A 24,390-nucleotide genomic window follows, 5' to 3' on the forward strand; every position below is an offset into this window, starting at 1 on the left:
CATGCCTGACACAGCAGTGCCCTAGTCACGGGCTGGCACCTTAAAGCAGTGCAGTATTGCCAATAATGAGATCGGATGTGACAAGTGCAATGACGTGCATTGTTAAGGCCCTGATCACCTTCTTGTGGCTGCTGATTTGCGATTGGCTTCCCTTATTACTGAGGTTGCGTTCAGAAGCCCCATTATGATTCTCCAACTGATGAGCACAAAAGAGGGAGAGTTACCCAATTTATCAAGATAATTCTATTTTAATGACTCAGCTTTGAGTCATCTGACTCAGAGGCTTGACCAGCTAGAGCTAATCACCGTCTTAGAAATACTCACAAGAAAAATACTCCTAAAATACTCCTAAAAAAAATCAAACTACTATTCCTAATAGACAAAAATGGAAAGGCCCAGACCCTCAGAGGCTGTTAGTTATGTAACCCCTATTAAAGTCAGTGGAAGCGAAATGCTTAAATAGCCTTGAGGATTAAAGTCACAGGGCTTAAACTTGCTTCTTATGTGAGGTAAAGCAGACATAAGAGCTTCCTACTGAATTCAACAGATTGTGTTATCTTTGAGGAAGCCTGTGTGGGAAGGCGTAAAGTGCAGCGATGTGGACCACGTCTTTTGTTGGTGTAAATTGGTATAGCTCCATTTATTTTAATAGTGTTCAGCAGGTTTCTGTCAGCTGAGGATCTGACCCCGTCGTGTTTTTCTGTGTTGGAAGCTCATAAAACAGAGGTTGTCTTGTGTAACTTCCATATTAGCAGAGATGGAGTTTTAAAAGTCTTGCTATTTCCAACTGGCTTTCAGCTGCCATAAAAGACGGGAAAGCATGAAGAAAGTCCGGGGTTATCTCATGGGACATTGGGGTCCAAACGGGTTAAGTTGTTGCTAGAGAGACAATGCTTTGTTCAGGTTCTTTACTGGCCCACTCCTGATACAAGTAGTGTATCAGGACTACAAGTAGAAGTGCTGGCAGAAGAAGAAAAAAACATGGAAACTGAGCCTAATAGCTTCTTCCTGATGTCTCCATCCTTCCATGTCAGGGTGGGAGCAGGCAAGACTTAGCTTGCTTATGCTGTGTGTGCGTGCATGTATATGGCTGTGCTATGCAGCTCATTTGTCTAGAAATAATATTTCTACTTTGTGAAAGCGGTAACAGATCTACAAGCTCAGTCGATAAATCCAGGTTGTAATGGCTTAATAAATTGCCCTGTGACAGCTGACGTGGGGTAAATGCTCTTAGGCAATGAAGGGTGCATGAAAATGTACTGCATCGAGACCTGGAGGAAAGGGGGGGGGGTAAGATAAATGGAATTAATTTGCTATTGCCAGGGCTTAAGAGCACTCTTGCATAATGTTTCTGGGCCTCCCTTGATGCACAGTAGCATGTTAACAGGAAAAGGTGTGCTTCAGACCTCGTACCTCTGTGCCTGAGATAGATGATGGCCATGAGCTCTCTCTGAATTCCATCATGTTGATCCATCTGCCATACATTTTATAGGGTGGACTTGCAGCTGAAGCTTCTAAGGGCAGCAGGAGTGGAGGGTCCATCATCAAGATTTAAGACTACTAATCCCATGAAGATCTTTAAAGGGTTTCTTGTTTTAGTTATTGGTAAATGAGAATTTACTGTAGCCAAGGTGCTCACAAACGTAGGTTAAGTGCCTTGATCAGAAGCCACTTTGCTTCAATCAAGATGGCATTTTAAGAATTTCTTTAGTCAGTTTATACCCTCAGATAGGGTTAGGTTCTCAGCACCCGACATTTCTGTTGTAAAACTTGCTGAGCCACCCACTAGCATGGCAATTTAGCATTTAAAATTACTTGTTTGTCAGACTCCACAATAGGGAAGGCAGGAAGGAGCCAAAGGCACCCAAGTGATTTAGGAAGTTAAGTCCCGTTTGAATGGACCTTGGATCTCTTGCCTGGTAGAACATAAACCTTAGGGGTCTTTTTTTTTTCTTGTTAACCTGTTTGAATCAAGGCTAAAACTACAGTTAAAGAGCAGGGAGAAATAAAGTGATGGCTTTTTGCCAGCCGGTCTTGTTTGTTTGTGTTTTTAATTTGTTTTTCTGTTGTTATACAAAAGGCTGAATGTGCCAAGGGTAAGTTAACACTCTTTATTCTCCTTTCATTTTTTTGTGGATCAGCAAATTGGCTTGACCTTAGGGCTCATTTTCTGAGGAACAGAATCACCCCCTAAGAAGCTGCTTTATTTCTGTCAATAATTCCCATTGACGTCATGCAGAATTTCTGCACATTAGGCCTCCGGAGCAAAGCCCTCTGGAAGTCAGCAGGGGCTTTGCCATTGGCCTCTGTGGGGTCAAGCCATCACCCTGTGTAGCCAGATTGTCTGCAGAAGACTCAACACAGCAGCAGAAGGCTGAGATAACAAATCTCTTGAAAGTCGCATTTTCGGTTCACTGTGTCAACTTCTGCAAATGCCTTCTCTTCTGTAGTTTCTGCTGCAGAAGCTTGGGTGTTGCATGTTTCTCCACTCTTCTGTCAAAGCCAACTAAGTAGTGAAAAGATAATATGTAATAGCCAATAGCCTTAAGCATGGAATGAGACGAGAAATAGCCTGACGCTGTAAAGATGCAAAAGTATATTTTTGCCACCTCCTGAGGAAAGGTCCAAGGCAGGATCAGCAATCACTACTGAAAATCCATCTCTCATCTCTCTCTGAAGACGATTTGTAAAAGAAGGTTGCTCTAGCCTCTAGTTGGGATAAAAATCCCCAGTGAAAAGGAGAAGAGAAGCCTTTTCTTTCTCTTTCCAGTAAAGGATAACAGCTTGGAGAACATCTTCCTAGGGAAAACCACATAGAAAATTTCCCCCCCCCTTCCTTTCTTAACAGAGGCAGGAATACCTAGGCCAGTACAGGATATCCACCTCTCCCATCAGCATTTTGTCCTCTCAGAAAGAAAACAACTTTATAAAATAGAAGTAAAATTAAAAGCAGAGAGAAGTGTCCCATGAAAAATAAAAATGTAAGTTTGTAAACTATGTCTATTCTGATATCTCCATGCAACATGCATGGAAATTAGTGGACAATGCATAGCTGTGTACAGTGCTGTACCGTATGTGGATTATATAATGATTTCCAATTTGTTAGTTGAGTCAACTCCAGTGTCCAGATAGTGAGATGGGGAATTAATCGTATCTTGAAATCTTACAAGCAGAGCAATTATTTCGTTATTACCTCCTCCCTATTGATTACTCAATAGCTTGGCTGAGATAGCTGCCTCAACATAAAAAAATATTTTTTATCCCAATTTGGATGGGATTCAGTCCTGTTTTAGGATGTCGAGATTGTGCAAATACAAGATTAACTCCCAAATTTAGTTACCTGCTTGATTTATGATATAAGGATCTGAAGTGGCAGCATGAAGATCTAGGGCTAGGCCAGTCTGTGCCTGAAAACCCTGGCTTCATCATCTCCACAGCAGAAGGTGCTTGCTCTGTGCTGCCACATCCTCGAGGCAAGCCTCGGAAACAGGATCATGAGTGGGATAATAAAAAGCTTTTAAATAACATCTAGGAAGCCTCCTTGACCGGGATGAGGAGAAGAGCAGCTGTTGCTGTGGGCAAATTCAGCTTGAGTCACACAGCAACTAGCCTTTTGGATAGGTCATGTCTTCTGGCCAATATAAAAGCAAAGCACTGGATAAATCTATCACTGAGAAAATGAGGTTTCAGCTGTCTTCTGTTGAAGAGGCCTGGAGAAATCTCTGTTAGTCATTTGCTCCTGCTCCAGCAGTGGTAGGCCACGTGAAAGGACCCGAGATCCTTAAAGAGGATTTGGAGACCTCAAGGTTTCTTGACTGATTGAAGCTAATCTGAGCCCGCATTTTCACTGAGGGCACCGGAGACAGAGCTGAAGGCACTGTCCGGACTTTATAAATAATGCCAGGAGCTGTGGCATAGCCCAGGATTAGAGGCGGTGACTCCCAGAGCGGTTATTCTGGCCAGCACGCCGTTTCCCATGCTTGGGGCGATCAGACTCAGGCAGACCCTTTACGTCGCAATATATCTCCAGGCCCCTTTGTATTTCCTTGATCTAAATCCTTCAGCCTTCCTCAAAACCAAGGCGTTCTCAGGCCAACTCTTGTCCAACTGAGCTGCTTATACTGGGCTAGAGAAGTTCAGTGGCTGGTCAAGACTGCCAATCCTCAGCAGTTATTAACGAGCAGGGATACCTCGATCAGAGTCATTATCGCTGAGGGGTATGATATGTGTATTTAATGAAGCAGCATATTCAGCTCTGAGTTAATCACTGCCTCCAGCATCGTGACTGCATTTTCCTGTGTGGATCAGCTGGTCAGTGCACCAGTTTTATGAGAAAGACATTTTTTTCTCGGGGATGACATTATTTGAAAGTATAAAGGGCTAATAGCCACAGCACAGAAGCCTCGTAGCCTCTGGTCATTGCTTAGTCTTGCTTTTCCCACTGAAATGCCCCTTCTCCTTGCCTCTGTCTCAGAAACTCTGGTTCTATCTTGAACACACTTTTCCTACGGTCTGACAAAGTGGACTGTGGTTTTGCTCAGCGGACATAGCACACAAATGCTGTGGGTAATGACGGGTCCTTCCCCGTCATTACAGTAAACTCTGAATTTGGCCCACTGTTGACACCCTAAAATTCTGGTCCAGCTCCCCAGCTACTGGCACAGGTCTTCACATCACAGCAGCTGTCTAACCAGCTCTGCACTTCATCCCTAATCTCCCCTCTCCTTTTTGAAGGGCCAGCCTGCATTCCCAAGTATCAACAGCACATTAAATATGTGCTGTAAAACGATTGCAAAAAGCCTTCTTCTCTTTCAAAGCAAATGCAATCTCTTTGCCTTCTCTATTCCCCCGTTAGCCTTTCGGCCCTTGCACTTGTCAGTGCCTAAATCAGTGAGTGCTCAGGAGCAGCTTTGACTCAGAGGGCAATAAATGGCACTCGCATGATATAATCAGTGCTTTGAAAGTCACAGGCCTGATTCCTGTCGAGAAGGGAGACATTCACACCCATGCATAGGAAGTGCTAAATGCTCCATGACCAGCAAGACAAGTACTTTGCACTCATTTTGCACAGGCGTGAATATCCATCTAAAGTGCAAAATAATAGAAATCAAATTCAAAGGTGCCTCTACATTTGTGGAAAACAGCCTTCCTCATGTACTTCAGGACATTACTTTAGTACAGTGTGATAAGTACGATTTTTCCCAGTCTTGCTAGCTCAGCACCTTTAAGGATTCTCCATAATGGGCAGGCTTCTGCCATCTGAACATGGGCATCTTGTACCCTTTAAGAGGCCTGTGGCTATCCCAAAGATCTGCACAGCACTGATGGAAATGATACAGGGCCTGTAGGAAACCTGCATCCTCCTAGAACAACAGCTAGAGACCAGACAGAATACCTGACAGTGCCTAAAAAGGCACTGGAAGCCTACATTTAAACTGCTTAATCTTGCCAAGTGTCTGCTTTTTAGATTGTCCTCAGTTAAGCAGTCCTCAGTTAATTGAACTAAGTGTAGATGCTTACAACATAGATGGATGGCTACATCGCATCTATGGAGAGTTGCTCCATATAGTAGACTTAAGGCATGATTCATCTCGTCCTCAAGTAAACTTCTGAAATAAGTGACGTGAAATTCTGTTATTGAGTATGATGAATTAAAGAAAAACACAAAAGTGCTTGTTTGGGTAAAAAAGGTTTCCATCCCTCATTGGCTGGAGGCAGAACCAGTGTCTCAGCAGTTGATGACTGACAGCACATGTAGAAGGGATTGGCCTTGAGGGGAAAAGCAAATAGCCTATGTCTAATGCAGTCACTAAGGGGGGGAGCAGAGAAGGACCACTTGGCTAGATGTGACAGCATCAAAGCCGAGGAAGACCACCTCACTGCCATATCTTGTGTGGACGTGAGCAGGGCAAGCTGCCTGTAGAAAGACAGCGAAACAGGCTTTTGTATACAAGATAGTGAAAGGGAAGAGAATAGAAAAAGTAGTGTTGTAATGCTGCTTTTCCTGCTGAAAATGACTTTTCTAAACATAGCCTATATTAGTCTTTCAACCCTGACACATTGTGGGGTCTGCTCTTTATGAAAAAAAGTCTTCTAGTGAGATGTTATACCTCATCTCTACCTAGTGCCTGTCATCTAAAGGGTAAAGCATCTTACATAAACAGGAATTTTATTTCCCAACATTATAACAGCTATTCTGAGTCTGAATTGGATCGATCAGGAAGGTAGAAACCCCATTACCAAGTGCTGCATATCATAAGGAAGAGGAAGTCTCTCAACAGCCAGACGGGGCTGCTTTCCAAATGTGTCCCTGAGTTGCCTATCAAAGAGGATTCAAGGAGAGAACAACACTGCAATCAACAGTGAAACTGCTTCTCTCTTTGAAAAATCTAGCCTAGTTTAGACTTATGTAGCTCAGGTAATGGTAGCAAGAAGCCTAGGCAGCAAGAAAGTACCATGAGTTACTTTGTAAGATAAGAATCATCATCTCATGAGTTGCAGGACATCTGCAGTAGCATGTCTCCAGCTAGACTGGGTTTCCCAGGTTCTCTGCGTAGCTGGTGGGGAAAGGGGCACTTTTACAATACATCTGCTCTGCTTTAGGTGTCTACGTGCAGATGAGACAGATCACACCCTGGACTCTGTTGACTATATTGACTATATCTCCACTGGCTAGAAAGGGGGTCCTGGGGGCTAGCTCAGGAGAAGATGATGACCTCATAGGTATCAAGATTTAGAGTCCCACCTACAGGGACTAGCCTGTGCCATTCTAGCCTGTGCTAATACAGCTTCATTGTAGGAACCCACTTGAGTTTGGTCCCAGATAGTGCATCCAAATCTGTTCCAATGCAACAGAGACATTCCCATGTTGCAGGAGATCCCAGACTGCAATTCGTTATTGCCATGTCCACAAAGCAATACATAAAAATATCTTTTCTCCGGGCAAAGCAAAAAGTGGCTGGGGTGGCAGCAACTGCTCAAATAGACAAATATCTCCCAGCACAGAGCCAATAACTGTTCTGTTCTTGCTACCACCCCCCTCAGGTGGTCCTGCTACCACCACTTTAGAGGAGGAGCTGCAGGAACCAGCTGTTGTCCGTGTGTGTGATTCATCTCTGGGCAGTTACAAGCCACAACCATATTAGAGAAGAAGACAGGGCTAGATTCTACAAAAAATGCAGTAGTTGCCACTGCTTGTGGAAAAAGTGCTGATATATTTGGTCACCCAGACTTGAGGTTTCTGCTGCCAGACAACTGTGTTCAACAGTTTCCTCTCTGTGACATTAGTAGCTCTACAAATTCAGTTTGGAAATGCCTGCCTGAGAGCCTCTTTTATGCAGAACTCACATGCACTTTTTGTCAGCAGCCTTTCCCTGTCCCGTAACGTATTCCAGTTCCTCATGATGTGCTCCAGCCTCATACTTCTGCTGTAGTTTCAACACAACCATCCAGGAAAGATTCCCCAAGGTTCAATCCCCCCGCCAAAGTAAATCCACGTTTGGGGAGCGTGCGATTGAGATGCATCAAGATTGGTCCCTTAAATCTACCCCTTCGTCTGTGAGCTGCTGAATTAGGGTCAAACCCTGCTGGGCACACTCACACCAGTAAATCCCCACTGGCTGCGGATGCACAAAGCGGGCAAGCAGGCTTTGGGCAGAAGAGATGAGGTGTGCCAATGTCACGCAGCCCGTGCGCGTGTAATAGCGGAGAGGAGCAGAGAGCATAGGGAAGCCATAGGGAGGAAGCTGCCACATCGTGGGCCCTTGTCGGCTCAGCTCTGTGTCACCTTCCCTCCCGCAGGGTTAACTGTCTGCTCTGCCTCCACCTTCCCCCCCCTCCCACCCCGCAGCAAATTTCTGCTTATGCCATCTGGCTCGCAGGAGGGAGCTGATGTGCATATAAATTGATTAGCAGGAGCACATGAGGATCCCCAGCGTGACATACTGGCGGGTGCTAGGGGAGGGCTGAATTAATTTTGAGTGATCGGTGGGGACAAGTGTCTCTCTCAAACATGTGGCACCGAGAAAACACTTTCTGCGCTTCTTTTTTAACCAGTGTGTTACATAGCAACTGTTTTCAGCAGGAGAGGGGAACAGGGAGAAATGAGAGCTTGTCACTGGTGCAAATCGATAATGCTCTAAATTCAGTGTAATGCACACGCACAGCACCAGGGAAGCAGCGCAGTGTGCAGGGAGCTTGTTAAGGAGCGCTACAAGCCAGACTGATGCCCTTGCGCTGGTAAGAGCAGGGTGTTACCCAAGCAGACTCACCGAAATCAATGAGGCTATTGCCAACTCATCGTCTCGAAGATGCTTAGACAGCAGCAATGCAACCAGTGTCTTCCTGGAAAACATTTTCTGGAGGAGAGGAAGCTATTGCTAGAGGAAGGAGGCCTTGCACACACAAGGCTCCCAGGTGTACAGGTCCAGCTGTGGCTGCACTTGGATGCATCAGGTGCTGGTGCAAAGGCCAATGCTAGCGTGTCTCTTTGGGCAGCTGATTTCCACCTTCGAGTTTTGCAGTAGACTTGGCCCCTGAGAGTCAGAGGTAAATTTCCCATCCATTTTTTTTTTCTTTTTTAAGCTGACCATTCCCATTAACTGCAAAATGTCCCATTTCTGTGCTGCAGTGAAATCTTCACACAGCAGGTTATTGTGTTTAATTATTCATTTTCTGAGGAAAAACAATCCTCCTTCCCCTTTCAGATCTGTTCCCTTCCAAGGCAATCAAATCTCTCCATGCTCATTAGTGTTCGCCCTGCTTCTCCTCTTTACTCTTTTCTTTATTTAAAAAAAAAGATACATCATCAGCCTTTTTTTAACTGAGCGTTCACAGTTCTTTGTAGACTTGGCCTTCTTCAAACCCCTGTCTCCAAACCCCTTTAGTTTTTACCATATCTACCAGGCCATAAGGTGATCTGTACTGACTTTGCTTTCAAGAGCTAATTCATATAGGTTTGGGGAGTTGGTTTTTTATCCCCTGGGAAGTCTGCCTGTTTAAGTCAGAGCCTTCATTGCTTCAGGTTCAGGGGTCCAGGTAATACTAGCAGGCAGCGCCACTGGGAATCGAAGGGGCTTGGAAATTTGTCTCTGGAGTGGTGCAGCAGGAGAACTCTTACCCTTCTCGTGCTGGCTGAGGTGCACGTTGTACACATTATGCTGCTGTGCAGCGTGCACGTTGAAATTGTGCACGGAGCAATTCGTGCCCAGATTGAATTTGTGCACAGGGTGTTGAATACAGCCTGCAATTTCCCTTTCCCTCTGGAGGCTGGTATCTATAAGGAATCTGAAGATATTCCTATATCAGAAAGTGCATCGCGGTCCCCCAGAAGGGAAGGGCTGCCCACGTCACTCAGGGTTCATCAGGATGCTGACTTCAGTGGTAAAACTAGCTTAAAAAAATCCCCACTCATTCTCCATTGCTTGTTTTCGCCTCTCTGGTGCCCACCACCTCCATTGTGCTGAACCAAGGGCTCATGGGCTGCACGTAAACCAGCTCGCTGAATTGATCTCAGTTCCAAGTAGCACCTTTTTGGAGGGTTCTTCCGAACCAGTGCAGCAGTTTACTTCAAAGCTCGGCCGCACACGCCAAGCACTGGCACAGCAGAGAGGCCGGGTTGCACATCATGGCAGGGCCTCTTGGCATCAGCTTTGCCACTGAGGCACCTTCCCATAGACGTACATCCAAAATCTACAGAGAGCGGCACCGTGCTGGCGGGGATCATAGTTCAGCGTATCAGCCCGTCACCACTCAGCAGGGTTTCCGCGCTTGAGTGCTTCGCTAGGCTAACACAGTCAAACGGCATCCCGACCTGAGCTGGCTCGCTCAAGTAGGCATGCTGCGCTCACCATGCAGGGGTCAGCACACGTCGAGCAAGCCAGATCCTGCCTGCCCCCAGCAAGCTAGACAGGCCTTTTGGCTTTCTGTGGGAGAGCTCATTCCATAAAAAATACAGGTTCTTCAAAAAAGAATCCCAAAGTTACACATAGGGCAAAGTTTACTGTGATTTGGTGTGTTTACGATGGAAACGTTCTGCAATTCACCACTGTCCATTTCTTCTCTTACAGGTCGGCTGCAAAGCTGTGATGGTTTTCTTTCAGTACTGCGTCATGGCCAACTTCTTCTGGCTGCTTGTGGAAGGCTTGTATCTTCACACCCTGTTGGTCATCTCCTTCTTTTCAGAGAGGAAGTACTTTTGGTGGTACATCTTGATTGGCTGGGGTATGCCTCTTCTCAAACCCGAATGCCAGGAGGTGATCCTGGCAGGCATTTTTAACAGCAGTTATGGGGTGTGGTGGTGAGGATGGGGGTTTATTGACAATCACCAGGAGACTCTGTCCCACCTGCAAACTCTGTCTGACTCTGAGCCACAGCTGCTAGATTAGGTCCTGGACAGCCGCACTCATGTTCTTCCACCTGGCTGGGCGGGTATCCCGAAGTCAGTATCATGCATGGTCCTTAAATTGTAAGGGTGGATCCCAGAGCAAAGCTGGGCTCCTGGACTGAGCTCTTCCAACAGACACTGGAATCCCTCACTGTCTCCCCTCATTCGGTCTAGCTGTCCACAGAGATCCCATTGCACATCCCTATGTGCTAATGCTGATAACCTTCTGCTTACTGCATTCATGATTTCTCCATCTTTAATGTGAATCCGGTCTCACACACACACAAAACAATATAAAATAAAATAAGGAAGACAAAATGAAACTGCACAAGTTGCCCACAGCTGAAATGCTAATTTATGCAAATTAATCCTACCAGACTAGCTTTTCTTCTTTCTCCCAAGAGACAACGGAGATCTCTTTTCTCCTTTAAGCTTTCTAGCTTAAGGTTTATATATAAGCAGGCAAAATGGCTCTCTGTTCCATGTTCTTGATAGCTGAAACCAGGAAATAATTAGAGTGGGGAATAATCTTGAAAAGTAAAAAAAGCGTTTGTGTCATGTACAGGGACATGGCACATTAATCCTGGACTCAGGATTTGATCAGCTAGCCATAGAGTAACTTCCATCAAAAGTGACAGGAGTTATGCTTGGGTTCACACTGCTGAAGAGAGATTGTTCTCTGTGCTATAAGCATGAGAAAAGGTGATGTTAGCAGGCTTTGTTTCAGATGAGGTTAATCAGGTCAGACCTTCTTTAAACCCGCCTTGCTCACAGGTACTCTTTCTGTGAGCACTGTAGAGCTGGAAGATTTTAAAGAAATCTTTGTGGAGCTAATGATTTTAAATCAAAGGAAATCTCTTGCACTTATATGTATATGAACAATTCTTACATATACTGTAGACACCTTGAGAAATTCTGAGGTTGTTTGGGTGAGGAAGGACAATTCAAATAAAGAATGGGTGCTTGAAGGAACTTTTGTCATTTCATTCATCCTCATTTTCGAGAGCTTCAGTGATGGATCTGAAATGCATCATGCAAGAACTGATGATTTGGACACCCTCATTATAGTTCTTATTGTTTGCATTACCTTTGCACTTAGAAATCACAACAGACAACATGAAATACTGTGAGTAACACAGAACAAGGAGAAGTTTCCTTCCTGGAGCATTTCCTATCTAAATGTAATCAAAAACAACAGACAGAGCTAGAAAAAAGAGGGACTACAAGGGCATAACATGACCGCCCTAGTCAGACAGTAGATCATGGAGCGAGGGGCAGAAATAGATTCATCTGACCAACTACAGACATCTAGTCACTCCAGGCTCCCCTTTTATAGATAGTGGAGATACAGTCAATACAGTCAAGGTGATCGAGCGAATATTTCTTGTCCTAAAACAAACATCTAAAGTAGCTCAGAACTGTGTCTTAGAAGTACATACTTCTCTCCACTGATGCTAAAGAGAGCCTGTGGTGACTGGCTTAGATGCAGATGTTGCACACTATAGATGTCTCAAATGAGATGGGATGACGCGTATTCCTTGTGTTTCACCATCATCAGTTTTTTGTAGGCATTGCAACAGAAGGATAAATCAGGTAGGGAGCAGTTTACAGGAAACTCATCTTACATGGTCAGTGAGAGAGAAAGGCAACATGTTGTTTGTTTGGCCTCTGAGCACTGAAGACCTGACGTATTTGCATACCATTAAGGGAAGCCACCATCTCAGTCATTCAGGAGAGATGATGGAGAGTGGGGCAGAGCAGCCTTGAAAACATGGGTAGTGATTTGTGACAGGAACACCATGTCTTCTCTTGCCAGGTGCCCCTTCTGTGTTCATCACCGCGTGGACTATTGTCAGGATTTACCGCTTCGATGTTGGGTAAGCCTACGGACTCCATTCTCATTCCTTCATAACTGATGTACCTTCAGGGAAGGCCAAGGAAAGTCCTGCAGTTTGAGAAACCCAGTCATCTGCTGCAGCTTCCTTCCTGACCTAACCCCACGGGCGGTCAGAGTACAGCCAAGGCATTCCCGTACCTCCAATGCCTGGGAAACACTCCCAGGCCTCCCTGAAGACATGTTCTTTATGTAACCTTAGGCGAGTCACTTAACCTCTTTGTTTCCCAGTCTGATTGTCAGGATATTTGCAGGGAATTAGTGAACAGACCCTGGCTAAAATCATGAGTGGGCTATGGGCTGTTAGGAAAGACGGTGTTTGGATTATGGGGTATTAGGAGGATATGTCAAGTATATTAACCAAAATTAACCTGCATTAACATTACTGGAGTTACCTTGTGGATTGATTTGGTTAAATGAGTTTCACCAAAATGATCTCACACTCCTGGAAGAACATGTTAGAAGTCGAAAATGTGGGGTTTGGTTCTAAATATCAGTGTTTTTCATAGGTAATTCCTCTGATATTAGAGTGAATGGGGAATGAGGCACAGGTTTCCCGGAGAAGGGAGGATGCTGATGAGTCTTGCACTCATATATTCATTAGCACAATCAGCATATGCTCCAGTGCACGTGACAGGGGAATAGCCTCACGCTGGCAAAGCTCTCCTTCCCCCATCCAGGTCACATTTGGATGCGCCTTGGGAACTTCCTACTGATCTTTCCACCTTGCTGAACATAAGCAAGGCGACCACCAGAAACTTGAGTGTCATTAGCACTACTGTCACGTCGGTAGCATGGATTTCATTTCACGTTACCCACTTGGGCTGGCAGATGCCAATCCTGATGCCGCTGCAGCAACGCATTTCATTTCCTCTTGCTGCCCTGTTAATATCTTCATCGCAGCCCTATTTGTACAGGAGAATAGAAAACAGACCTCTCTGGGCAGACTCGTTGTTCTGGGAGAGTTAAGTGAAGGTCACGTGCTACCATTACGGTTGGTGGCATTTCCTACGAGTCCTTAGTTTGTTGTTGGATTTAGGGAGGTGCTTTGTGGCTTGTAGTGTGCAGTAAAACTGATGATCTTTGGACCCTTCTCTAATTAAAGAGCTCTTATAAATTGCAGGAAATTGCAGGATAATTGCAGGGAAATCACTGGATGGCCCAGATGGTCCCACTTGGTCCTGTGGTCCTGCATAGCTGAGCAGCTGCCCCACGCTCCGAGCTGTGCTTTGAATCCTGCAGAAATGACCCTGTGTAGGCTAGTGCAGCAGAAACTGAATAAACACTCATTAGCTCTCCCACAAAAAATACTAAAAACTCTTTTTTCTTCTTCCCCAAACATATCTTTGGATCTGTTCTTCATCTTCTTTAACCTAAAAGCTGCCTTTGATACTTTATATAAGAAGCTAAAATGCAGCTAACTAAATGGGGCAGATATTAGAGGAACCCAAGGATATATGCAAGTAAATAGGATCTGATCCTCCAGTCCTCCCTCATGCTTTCACTCAAGCAGTCAAACTAGAGTAATTTGAATGTTTATGAGAAAAAACTCTGGAGAATTACAGAATCAGGTGCTCATTATGTACTCACTGTGCATGCCCTTCCTTCCTGCATTTACAGCATATGGTTAACTCCATTTTCTCCCTTGCATTCTCTCTCTCTCCAAATGTGTCCTGGTTTGTCCTTATTTCAGGGAGAAAAGCAGCTCAGATTTCACATTGTGTTTTTGATGTATAGTCATGCTAACACATTTCCTGAGGGCTACTGACTTCTTTTGTGGTGTCACTCTTTCTGCAAAAGACTGACCTTATTTACTCCATTAATAAATAGCCTCTGTAATGAGATAGACATCAGTATTTAACCACTCTGGCTACCAGAGTTTTAGTATATATATTAGCATATATTCCCACTCAGCTCCAGCAAGTCATATTAAAAATACAGACTTTCTTTGCATTTTCCTGGGTCTTTGAAGCTCTACTTTTTTTTGCAAAGTAAAGCAGGATATGAATTTACAGGATATGCTAATACCTAATGCAGATTTTTTTTTTTGCATACTAAAATTGCCTACATAGAGAAATTACAGGAAATTAATCCCAATTAAAAAAAGCCTAGTTATGTAGCATTAGTTAAACTGCAGTATACCCCTATTTAAACATTCTAACTCCAAATTAAAGTGACCTTTATTCAGACTGCCTGAATTCATTTTGAAAATGAAGTGCACTAGATATAATTAGGACCACTTTAATTCTAAATGAAAGGGTAGCATACACCTGACTAAATATAAACATCTGTATCTGAGCAATTCATTCTAGTCTCCATTTATAGCTAGTGGAGATCTAGTCAGTGTAGCCTACGGAGTGTAATTCGTTTCATCCTAAAGTCGAAGCCTAAAATCGACCATTATTTGCACTGTCAGAATTTAGTGTTAGATGAGGTGAATCCAGAGCAAAATGTCTACAACAGGTTCCATTAATCTATTTCAAACATGAATGCAGATCAGTTTTCATGAATGGTCTCCTAAAAACGAGCCTTCAATCACCTGATAGTTGTGAGGTCCGTAGAGAAATGTATTCCAAGTAATTGTCATAGTTTTCACTTTATTCCTATTCTCTCATTCACATGTTGGCTCTAAAATGCATTTTCAAGTTACCTAGGTGAGTGCTGTGGTTTGCAGACTACCACAAACTGATCATTTCTCTCTGGAAGATGCATTCCTCATTTTTGAATAACCTGTAGTCCACTGTATGCTGTCTCTCAAAGAAGTGATGACCCTACCTCAGTTGAAGTCTTCTGGGCTTCAATCATGAAGGTCTCTTGTACTATTTCTTAGGTTTTATGAAAATTTCTTCTGTTTAATTTCACTTCAATTTGAACCACAAGATTCACTTTTAGTCTTATCCATTTCCAAACTCAGCCAATCTTCCACTAGTCTGAAATTTCAGGTTTTCTCCAGTGATGTCTGAGTGAGTCTGATGTGGCTGTCACACGGAGAAGCCCAATTTGCTCATTCCAAATTCCACATTAACCCTTGACATGCTCAGACCCTCGTGAGAATACCTTGAACACCATGTTATTGTTCAGCTCCTCTGTAACCAAGGAAAATCAGAAGTCCTTATGAAGAATGGTAACTTTTGGAGACAACACACTCCAGAACAGGTCATTGTGACTCCAGTGAATTCAGACTTCAAATAAAAAAAAAATCACCTCCTATATAAAATAAGAGATAACTTACTGGCCTGATCACGAAGTAGCTCTCTGACCATTTGCTCTATGACTCAAAGGTTGAGAAATATTTTGCTAGAATTTGTTTGCTGGATAGCAGCTCCCATTAAAATTTCTAATAAACCCATGCGAGATTTTCCAGAATTCTATTTACACTGGCAAATATCTTTTAAATGGGCCAAGTATTGTTCTGAAGTCAGCCTTTTATATGAAAAATTGCTAAAATAAACATCTAAAAGCATGAAAATAAATATTTTGGGGGAAGAAATGATGGATAGTTCATTTCAGTCATAGATATATGAAATACGTACAGTCTAGTCTGCTTCATCTCCTTTGTGATCAGTGAAGAGAAATAGACGCTTTGGGAGTTTGATTCATTTTCTCACCTACATTCTGACTTTAGGATGAAATAAATCAAACCTTGGACCTTATGAACTCATTTGACTAGATCTATAGCTCAGAGGTGGCTAGCTAAATTTAATCCGATGGCATCAGGCTTTCTGACCTCTTCTTCAGAAAGGCGTGTTTTCTTCTGATGGTGCTAATTTCTCTGTGCTTAACGCAATCTCCATCCATATTCATGGATAGTATCGGAAGCCCCACAAAACTTGGTTGTGATAACATTTCCTTCTAGCAGACCTTAGTGTAGGACAAAGTGAATCTCTGTCCTCCCACACATTCACCCTGACATGAGCATCTTCTGTCCAATGCTACTGCCCAAAGCGCCAGTCGCATCCGAGGGGGAAAGAGGTCATAATATTGTAGCTGGAGTGAGTGCTACCTACCAGTCCTCAAAGCAACTGCAAAGCAAGTCTTCAGCCCTTCTCAATTCATGCACACCATGTTTCGTCCTCTTCACATAACCTAGCAGACCTATCTTTTGAAATTCGGGAAAAACAAGTACCTGAGAAGATTAGCTGCTTGCTTGCTTTACTTGATACTTCAAGTCTTTTTTTCTTTTTCTTTTTTTTTTTTTTTTTAGGTGTTGGGAGGAAATAATGGAATCCCCATTCTGGTGGATCATTAAAACTCCTATTTTGGTGTCTATTTTGGTAAAGTATCAGTATATTCTGCTGGCTGAAAAGCCCTCTTTAATACTAAGTGGGGAGGGAGGTGGGGCTTGAGAAGTATTCTGTAAAATCCACCTGCAGACACAGAAAAAGTCCATGGAAAATGTGTTGACAGATAACATCCCATTGAATACTGAAGGTCTGTCTCAATTTGAGGAAGCTCACCCTCTGAATAAACATCTTTATCTTTAAGCGCTGATTATGGAAAGAGTTTGAATTATTGAGCAACTGAGGTGGAACTCATTTCATTTAACTCTGGACACCTCCATCTCAGCTAGTCACCCTGGGCACTCTGGTGGGGTAGCCACAGGTGTGTGTAGCCAGTGGAGATCTAGGAACGTGATTATTGTTCCAGGAAAGGCTCATCTTCTCTAATGAACCAATAGATGTCTAAATTAGATCAGATGAATTGTGCCGTGAATGTTTTTGTTTCTCCGAGCTGACCATATGGAGAGCCCAGGGTGACTTTTTCAGTTGTAGATGTCAACACTGCAAAGGGATAGGGGCCAAGTCCTACTTTGAATTTGTACCTGGCAAAAAAAAAAGGTTAGATTCGTTCCCCCAGATATTTGCCTCTTATAGAATCCAATACACGGTTGGATTCCAGCTACGTGTTTTAGAAGTAAGTTCTTGAGAGGCTTGGCTAATTGCAAGAGAAATCAACAGAAGTGTTTGGCTCACTTGCCCAGAGATGATCAGTTCTGGCCACAGGAACCATAACACTTCTGAGGAACTCTAAATACTTCCACTCATGTTGAATATTATGCATTTCCTCTGCCAGGTATTGAGCCCAAACATGAAATCAGATGAACTCAAGTTAAATTTAGCTTTGAGTTTTCTCAAATCAAGGCAAGTATGTGTGGGAGGGAAGAAAAATGAAAACAACAGAAATAAAGCCAAATATATCTCTTTTAAAGTGAAATCTTCTCTTAGACATATATTCTCCTTACTCCACATACATTATGCCTTTTGCAAGACCTTTCCTGTAGCATTTCTCATACAAACATCCCAAAATGAAACATTTTAAATAATTGCTTCTAACTTTATTCACCTTACTGGAAAGATTAAAATATCTAGATTACACATCTCGAAATACATATATTGTCATAGAGAGCTGTAGATAGCATTTTCCTGAGATAACCTTTTGGTAAAGGAATACACCCTATTCTCCTGGGCTCAACAAGTCTGTGTTTCCCTCTGCCCAATAAATCATTTCCAAACCAAATCTACCCAGCAATATCTGATTTTCCTTCTGCAGATATTATATAAATCTGTCACAAAGGAAGGACATGATAACAGCTATCAGGTGCATAGCAGGTTTCTGCAAGGAGAAGCGCAACATTTATCTCCATGTCCACTGGATAAAGCATAGACTTCAACTGAAGCAAGACATATATAGCTTAAACATTAGAAAAATGTTTCCAACCTAAATATATTTAAGCATGGTGAAGAGATCAAGAGCCTTTGATCCTATTGTAGGCTGAGAAATAAACTAGACAACTTCTCCAGTTGCCTGACAGGCGTATCTTCTATCATGCAGCGCTAAGGCCTTACTAAGCTTGTAATCATACTCCATCTGACTCACTGCTTCCCTCTTTCTTTATGTGCCCAGTGTTTGCTCTTGATGGCTATGAGCTGATACGGGGTTTAACACATAGCGGGAGCCTGGGAAGCAGCTCAGATCTTACCTTCAGCACTACAGCCTGTGTGCTATCAATGCTGATGAAACCCACTGATCCAGATAATTCTGTTCTGAACTGGTAAATTTTACTTGCCATCGAGTCAGATGCAAACTACTTTTTATAAGTAAATTAATATGAACAGAAACTGAAATAAAGGGTATGGGATGGATAAAAAGCAATAATTATGTCGTAATCAAGAAATACAATTAATTTGCAGTCACTCGTAGCCTTTGAGCAAAGGATAAATGTCTAAATGAGAGATATGCCTCAGTCTAGTTCATTCACCTGTTGTTCAGATAAATGTAGGAATTGCTGGAGGAAAGTTTACAATCTGTTTTATTGGAAATCAGATTAGCTGGTTAACACAATTCCTTCCAGTCTTTAAATGTCTAAAAATCAGAATCATTTATGCATTCACTGACCATGAAAAGATTAAAAAAAAAAAAGAGGTCAGGTGTCAAACTAAACTAAGTCCACGGAAGTCTGTCATCACTTTTCTACTGCATATATTGCATGAATAACAGCCTGGTTCAGTGGATAGGCCTTTAAAAGTGGATAAATTTGCATTCAACTTATGCCATCTACTATGTGCCATTAAGAAATTCACAACCCTATCTCTACACCTTTGCTACAAAGTAAGTTTAACCTTGCCTGAGTATTTTAGTAGAGCACTTCGAGGGCTTTTTTTCAGTGAAAGGCACCGTCTAAAAGTTAGGTATTAGCTAGATTCCTCTGGGCTAGCCTGGTCTAATCTAGTAGGAGAGAGAGTTTTCCACTGTGTCGTTATATCCCAAGGTCTCCAGAGGACATGTGCCCAGTAGCATCAGGTAGGGCCTGCTTGAGTAGATACTGCTTTGTGTTTTGGTTTGGTTTCTTTGGCTCACTGCCTCAGTCTTGACATGCTCAGCAGCAGGTCGCATGTCACCGTCTCCCGAGGGCTTTGACGTCCGTCGCTCCGCTCGCTCCCAAGGCTCTTTTCCCACCCTGTCGTCGGCACACCCCCCCGCGCAGCAGGACGTCGTGCATAGCTGTGCTCTATGGGTTTGACATCATCATACTTGGGATGTATGACACAAAGTCCCAAGCAGGCTGATGTCAGGCCCAAGCTGGCTGCCATCCTGTGTCGGTTTACTGTGTGCTCACAGAGTGGGGGTCTCTGCTCATGGCTTTTTAACAACGGCTTGCTCCATGGCAAAAATATTGCAGTGAAAGGAAGCCCCTCTAACGATCAGCTCTTTTCACTGGAGAAAAATACTGCAGGAGAATAATTTTTGTTTTTTCCTCTCTCTCTGTCTCCTTTCTCCCCATCCCAACAGGTGAACTTCATTCTCTTCATTTGCATTATCCGTATCCTAGTCCAGAAGTTGCATTCCCCAGATGTTGGGCACAATGAAACCAGCCAGTATTTGTAAGTCCTAGACTTTTTTGACTATATTCTATGACTTTGAGAAGCCTGTTTGGTTGGGCTGTTAGCTGGACCAAGGAGTATTTCATCTGTCTGTATATGACGGATCAGAATCATGTATTTTTTAATTGATTAAAGATGATCGGAAATCAGGAAATGGGACATCTGCTAAAATGGCTGGGCGTGTTTTATGTCAATTTGGACAGACAGGCAAGAAGGCTTTCTCCTGGGATTAGCAATGAAGAAGTGAGAACAACAGTAATGATCACGAAAAATGAAAAGGGTTTTTCGTTTGTAGATTCAATATTTATTGGATTCTGAAGCCAGAGAGATTCTGATCAGGAGCAAAGAGCAGCCATCTACAGCAAATTTCCCTCATCCTAAAGAAGACCCCTGAACTAGATCAGATAAATCCATCCCGAAATGTACTCATTTCTCTTCACTGTTGAGAAGTAGCACTGGCTCAGCACCTTTGCTTAGAGTAAAACTTTTATTCCAGGGGTATAAGGGTGACCTTAATGAGGCTGTTTATAATGAACAGCATGAAGGCGAGATGAGCATTTGTCTCAGTGGCCAAGAGTGGTCTCAGTTGCAGCATTTTCAGGGTGCAAAAAATCTGTCTATCCCCATGGATTTATTCTGCCTTCAATGCAAAAAAAAAAAAAGTTCAGGCTTCAGCTCATTTTTGCCTCTCATCACTGTGCTGGCTCAGTATTTCAAATATCCTGGATATTTATTAAAAGGATTCCTAGAAAAGAACTGAAATGGAAAGAGAATCCAGTGTCTACCTACTTACTGCTTATAAAATATTCCTAGTGTTTGGAGGGAGCTGTACAGTTAGGTACCTTGGAGGGTCTGAACTCAGTTTGTGCTTCTGCAAGATGGAAGAATTAATGTCAATATGGTCCTTAAACATTTACCAACCACAACACAAGTCTCTCTCTCTGTAGCGATGGTAAATTCGCTCCTAGACATTCTCAAATTTATGATGGGAAATTCCAGTATTTGACCTTAACCTCTCCCTGCAGCAGCCAAAACCAATTACTCTTTTTCTGTCATCACTAACAAGCCGACATTATTGGTACCTGTGCTTTCTACCACATCCCTTTATGCATTTGCAGTTGGGCATTTTATCTTCCTAGCCCAAGGACTGTGACAGCTTTGGCCAGGTACATAGATTAAATCAGCATATTGAAATATGTTCTCGTACTAAGCAGTGCTGTCAGAAGACTGTATCCCCGTCTTGAGCAATTGGCTCAATGAATGCGTCTCCCTAGAAGTGCAGCTGACATGCGCAGGAAGGGTTATGCCCTGATTACCTATGAGGTCGTGCTGACCTTTGGGTTTAGGGCTTCTTTTCTTTACATTTCCAGAAGTGGAAGCTGCCAGGAAGTCTCTTTTTGCCTTGTGAACAAACCTAGCATGGCAGGGCAGTAATATGGACTTCCCTGCTCTGGCCTGCTAAGCACGAACCATTTCTGAAGTACCAGTGATCTTGACAACATCTTCAGTTTCTCACCATCCTCCTCCTTCTGGAAAAGCATCTCGGATGGCACTAGGTGCCTATACTTAGGCAAATGAATATTGCCATCCTCCCTGCTGTTTAACCTTGGAATCATTACTCTTTCCATTTTCTTCAGAGTCTGAGATGAAACATCCATTATCACTCACTGCTTCTAATTCAAGTGCATTGTTAGACTTGATAACTGAGATATCTGAGATGAGATTCCACTCTCAGATTATGACACACAAATTTAGGTATCTAAATGTGAGCTGAGAGTCTAAACTGCATTATAGTCACCTGAGATCTAGGGCTTGATTGAGGTGCCTGCACATAGGCATCCAAAGCCATATGAGATGCCTTAGGACATTTGAGATACTTGCCTGGACCTGGCATATAAGACACAGGACCTATGGGAGCCTTGTAGCCTTATACAGTGGCAGTTGACCATCAGCCAGGCTCCGCTAGGGCATCTGAAAGGCTCCACTGGATGCATTGACTGCAGTGGGACTCTAGACACCACATTCACCTGTACAATTAATGTTAAATGTCTCAATCTGAGGCTGGATCCCACCCAGGGGGAGGAGTGTGGTCCTAAGTTTTTAATATTTTGACACCTCACTGCAGAGGCATTTGGAGTCCAGACCCTTTTAGAAATGCTGTCGGGTATGCAATCTGCAATTTTAGGTACCAGATTCCTTTTACATATCACACCCTTAGTACCTGAAATGCTGCTGCTAGCTTCAGGGATTTGGTCTGGATGACTCAAGAGGTCTTACCAAAAACCGTTGCTAATAATATGTGTGGGTTCCTCCTGCCAATCTGGGATAAATATATTTTAATCTAACAACGTCAGGGATCTCTCATTTACATTTCTCCCTCCTTTTCTCTTCTGTTTCTTTCTCCCTTACATTGTTTATTTTTTAAAAATAATATGTTGACATGTTGACAGCATTGTTCAATCCCAACCGGTTTCAGTTTAGCTGCAGGCTGGAAGTTCAGGTGTGCTGCTGACTCACTCATTAGTACTACAGACACTGAGCTGGGCTTTACTGTATTGGAAATTGTGAAAGCATGTCTCCCGAAACAGTTTTCTGGAAACGACAGAGCCTCACGCAAGAATGGAACAGCAATACTTCAGGCAAATAGAAGGAGAAAACACCTTGTTTTCTGTAATATAAATCTTGAGCAAAATTCATCTCATTCTATTCTGTACATGTTCATAGATCAATATTATCATCAGAGCTTTCTGGGCACCCTTCCTTTATGTGTTCAGGAGTACAGCTAGCTTAAGGTTCATTCTTATCCACTCCCAAGGAGAGGAGTCAGTTTGGTGCAGGCTAATAGAGGTGTATTTTCCCTAAATTACCTGTCACCATAAATCTGTCAGAGAGGATAGGTCTAAGAAGTGCACCTTGTGCTAGGAGTGGAAGCTAATGAGATTTTTGAGAACCCATGACTTCCAGCAGGCAGAATTAACCAGCTTTGGCCAACCTCCCAGACAGTTCTGCCACCTGCACAGTCAGGCTTTAGCCTGACGGAAGAAAGTCCACCATGCTTGAGGAAGATAATTTTTGATAATGTTCCTCATCATTGTGTGATTTCAGGGGGTCAGGCCGTAGGGACCATGCCTTGAAGTCAACATGAGATATGAAACATAACTCAATATTCTGGGGGAGCTCAGTGTCGGGAGCAAGAGACTGATTTGGTGTGTTGTGCAAATTGGAGGATGAGGTTCCTAGTGTTTGGCTTATAGGCCCTGTTCATTGCTACAGTTCAGCCAAGAGGGAAAAAAGCTGTAACTGAGGCCTTGCTGTTGTCTGCAGTGATACAATAGAATTTTCTAATCAGTCGAAGGTTGTAAATAGCATCTCTATGATATGTTACATGAAGGTAGCATTGCATCGAACTCCTTCGGTTTGGCTTGTTCCTGAAAGACTGGGGAGAAAGGAGAGGAGAGGTCCTTGCAAAGCCAGTATTGGTCCTCACTGAAGTGTGATCTGCTTAGAAAGTGATTTGCTTTCTTGTGTGTCAGAAGCTGGGGGGAGCTAGGGCTGGATCTCCTGGATGTCTGGATCATACTGGCCAGAGCAGCGTCTGACAGCGAGGAATGTGGTGCTCTGATCGGTCACTCGTGATAGTGACTGTCCTTGCTCATCTGGGGACAGGACATCTTCTGGCAGAGCAGGACATCCAGGAGGACTCAGGTTTTAGGTGCATTCACTACGAGAGATGTGCCTGCTAGTGAGAGATGCAGTGTGAAAGGCAAATTCTTGGGAAGTTTCTCAGCTTCCTAAAGGCATTGGTTTTGCCTGGAATAGGTTGCAGCCAGCTGCTTTCCAGCCATGCTGTCAATCAGGTTTTCCTCGGGGAACTACAGCTTCTAACCAATGCCTTAACGACAAACTGTCTTTGGGCCAGGCCCAGGGAAAGCTGGAAAGGTCTGTTGGGAGATACAATGATGAGCATCGTCTGCATAAAACTGTCACATCAGCCTTCGCAGGAGGCTTATACAGATGACAAATAAATGAAGATGGCCTGGGAGGACTGAGCCTGGTGGGACTTCAGCGGTGAAGGGTTTGCAAATGGAAGAACAAGTACTTCTGACATTCCAGCCTTAGCTTCAATTCCTCCAGAAGCCTCTGGGAGAGGGAGACACATGAGCATGTGGGTGTCCAAGGGAGTCAGAACCCCCTGAGACATCCTTAAGTCTTTTATTCCATTTTATTTTTGTCAGCGAGATTTTAATAATGATTAGATTTAATAAATTATAATCTCTTCCTAATTAGACCTCTGATTACCCTGCCTGGTGCCGTTAAGCACTAATATTGTTCATCCCCCTTCTTTGGAGACATTCATTGTGCGATAGCCTGTCATTATTCTGAGCTAAACATACCATTTCTCTCCCAGAAGCTGTAATTTTCAGAAATCCCAAGCAAACAAAGACAGCGCTAGATGATGATTTAGCTTGTAGAGATGAAAAAAGATCTCCAGTGGGAGGGGAAGAAGAGAGGAAGGGGGAAAGAAATACCTCTATTGAAGGTACTGGGAATAAAGATGTCACATTTTATGTTGTCACCACATCTGAAATAACCAGCCATCTGCAGTCTGCAGGCCAAGGAGAAATAATATAGGGCTGATCATTATGCCTCAGCTGAAGGCACACGTATTTCTTTGAGGGCTGTTAACAAAGAGGGAACTAAGCCTGTGGAAATCCTCCCAGCGCAGTCCT

General features: G+C 43.4%; 1 protein-coding gene across 1 annotated transcript in view; it reads left to right on the forward strand.

Annotated features, from left to right (window-relative positions):
* LOC106498925 (vasoactive intestinal polypeptide receptor) overlaps positions 1-24,390 on the forward strand; it is a 122,872-nt gene that overhangs the window by 93,357 nt on the left and 5,125 nt on the right. The window contains exons 7-10 of the mRNA XM_067292003.1: positions 10,068-10,221; positions 12,201-12,261; positions 16,483-16,552; positions 19,569-19,660. Of these exons, the coding sequence (XP_067148104.1) occupies positions 10,068-10,221; positions 12,201-12,261; positions 16,483-16,552; positions 19,569-19,660 (377 nt within the window). The remainder of the gene's footprint in view (positions 1-10,067; positions 10,222-12,200; positions 12,262-16,482; positions 16,553-19,568; positions 19,661-24,390) is intronic.

The sequence above is a fragment of the Apteryx mantelli genome, chromosome 2, assembly GCF_036417845.1.
Source record: "Apteryx mantelli isolate bAptMan1 chromosome 2, bAptMan1.hap1, whole genome shotgun sequence".
Taxonomy (NCBI): Eukaryota; Metazoa; Chordata; class Aves; order Apterygiformes; family Apterygidae; genus Apteryx; species Apteryx mantelli.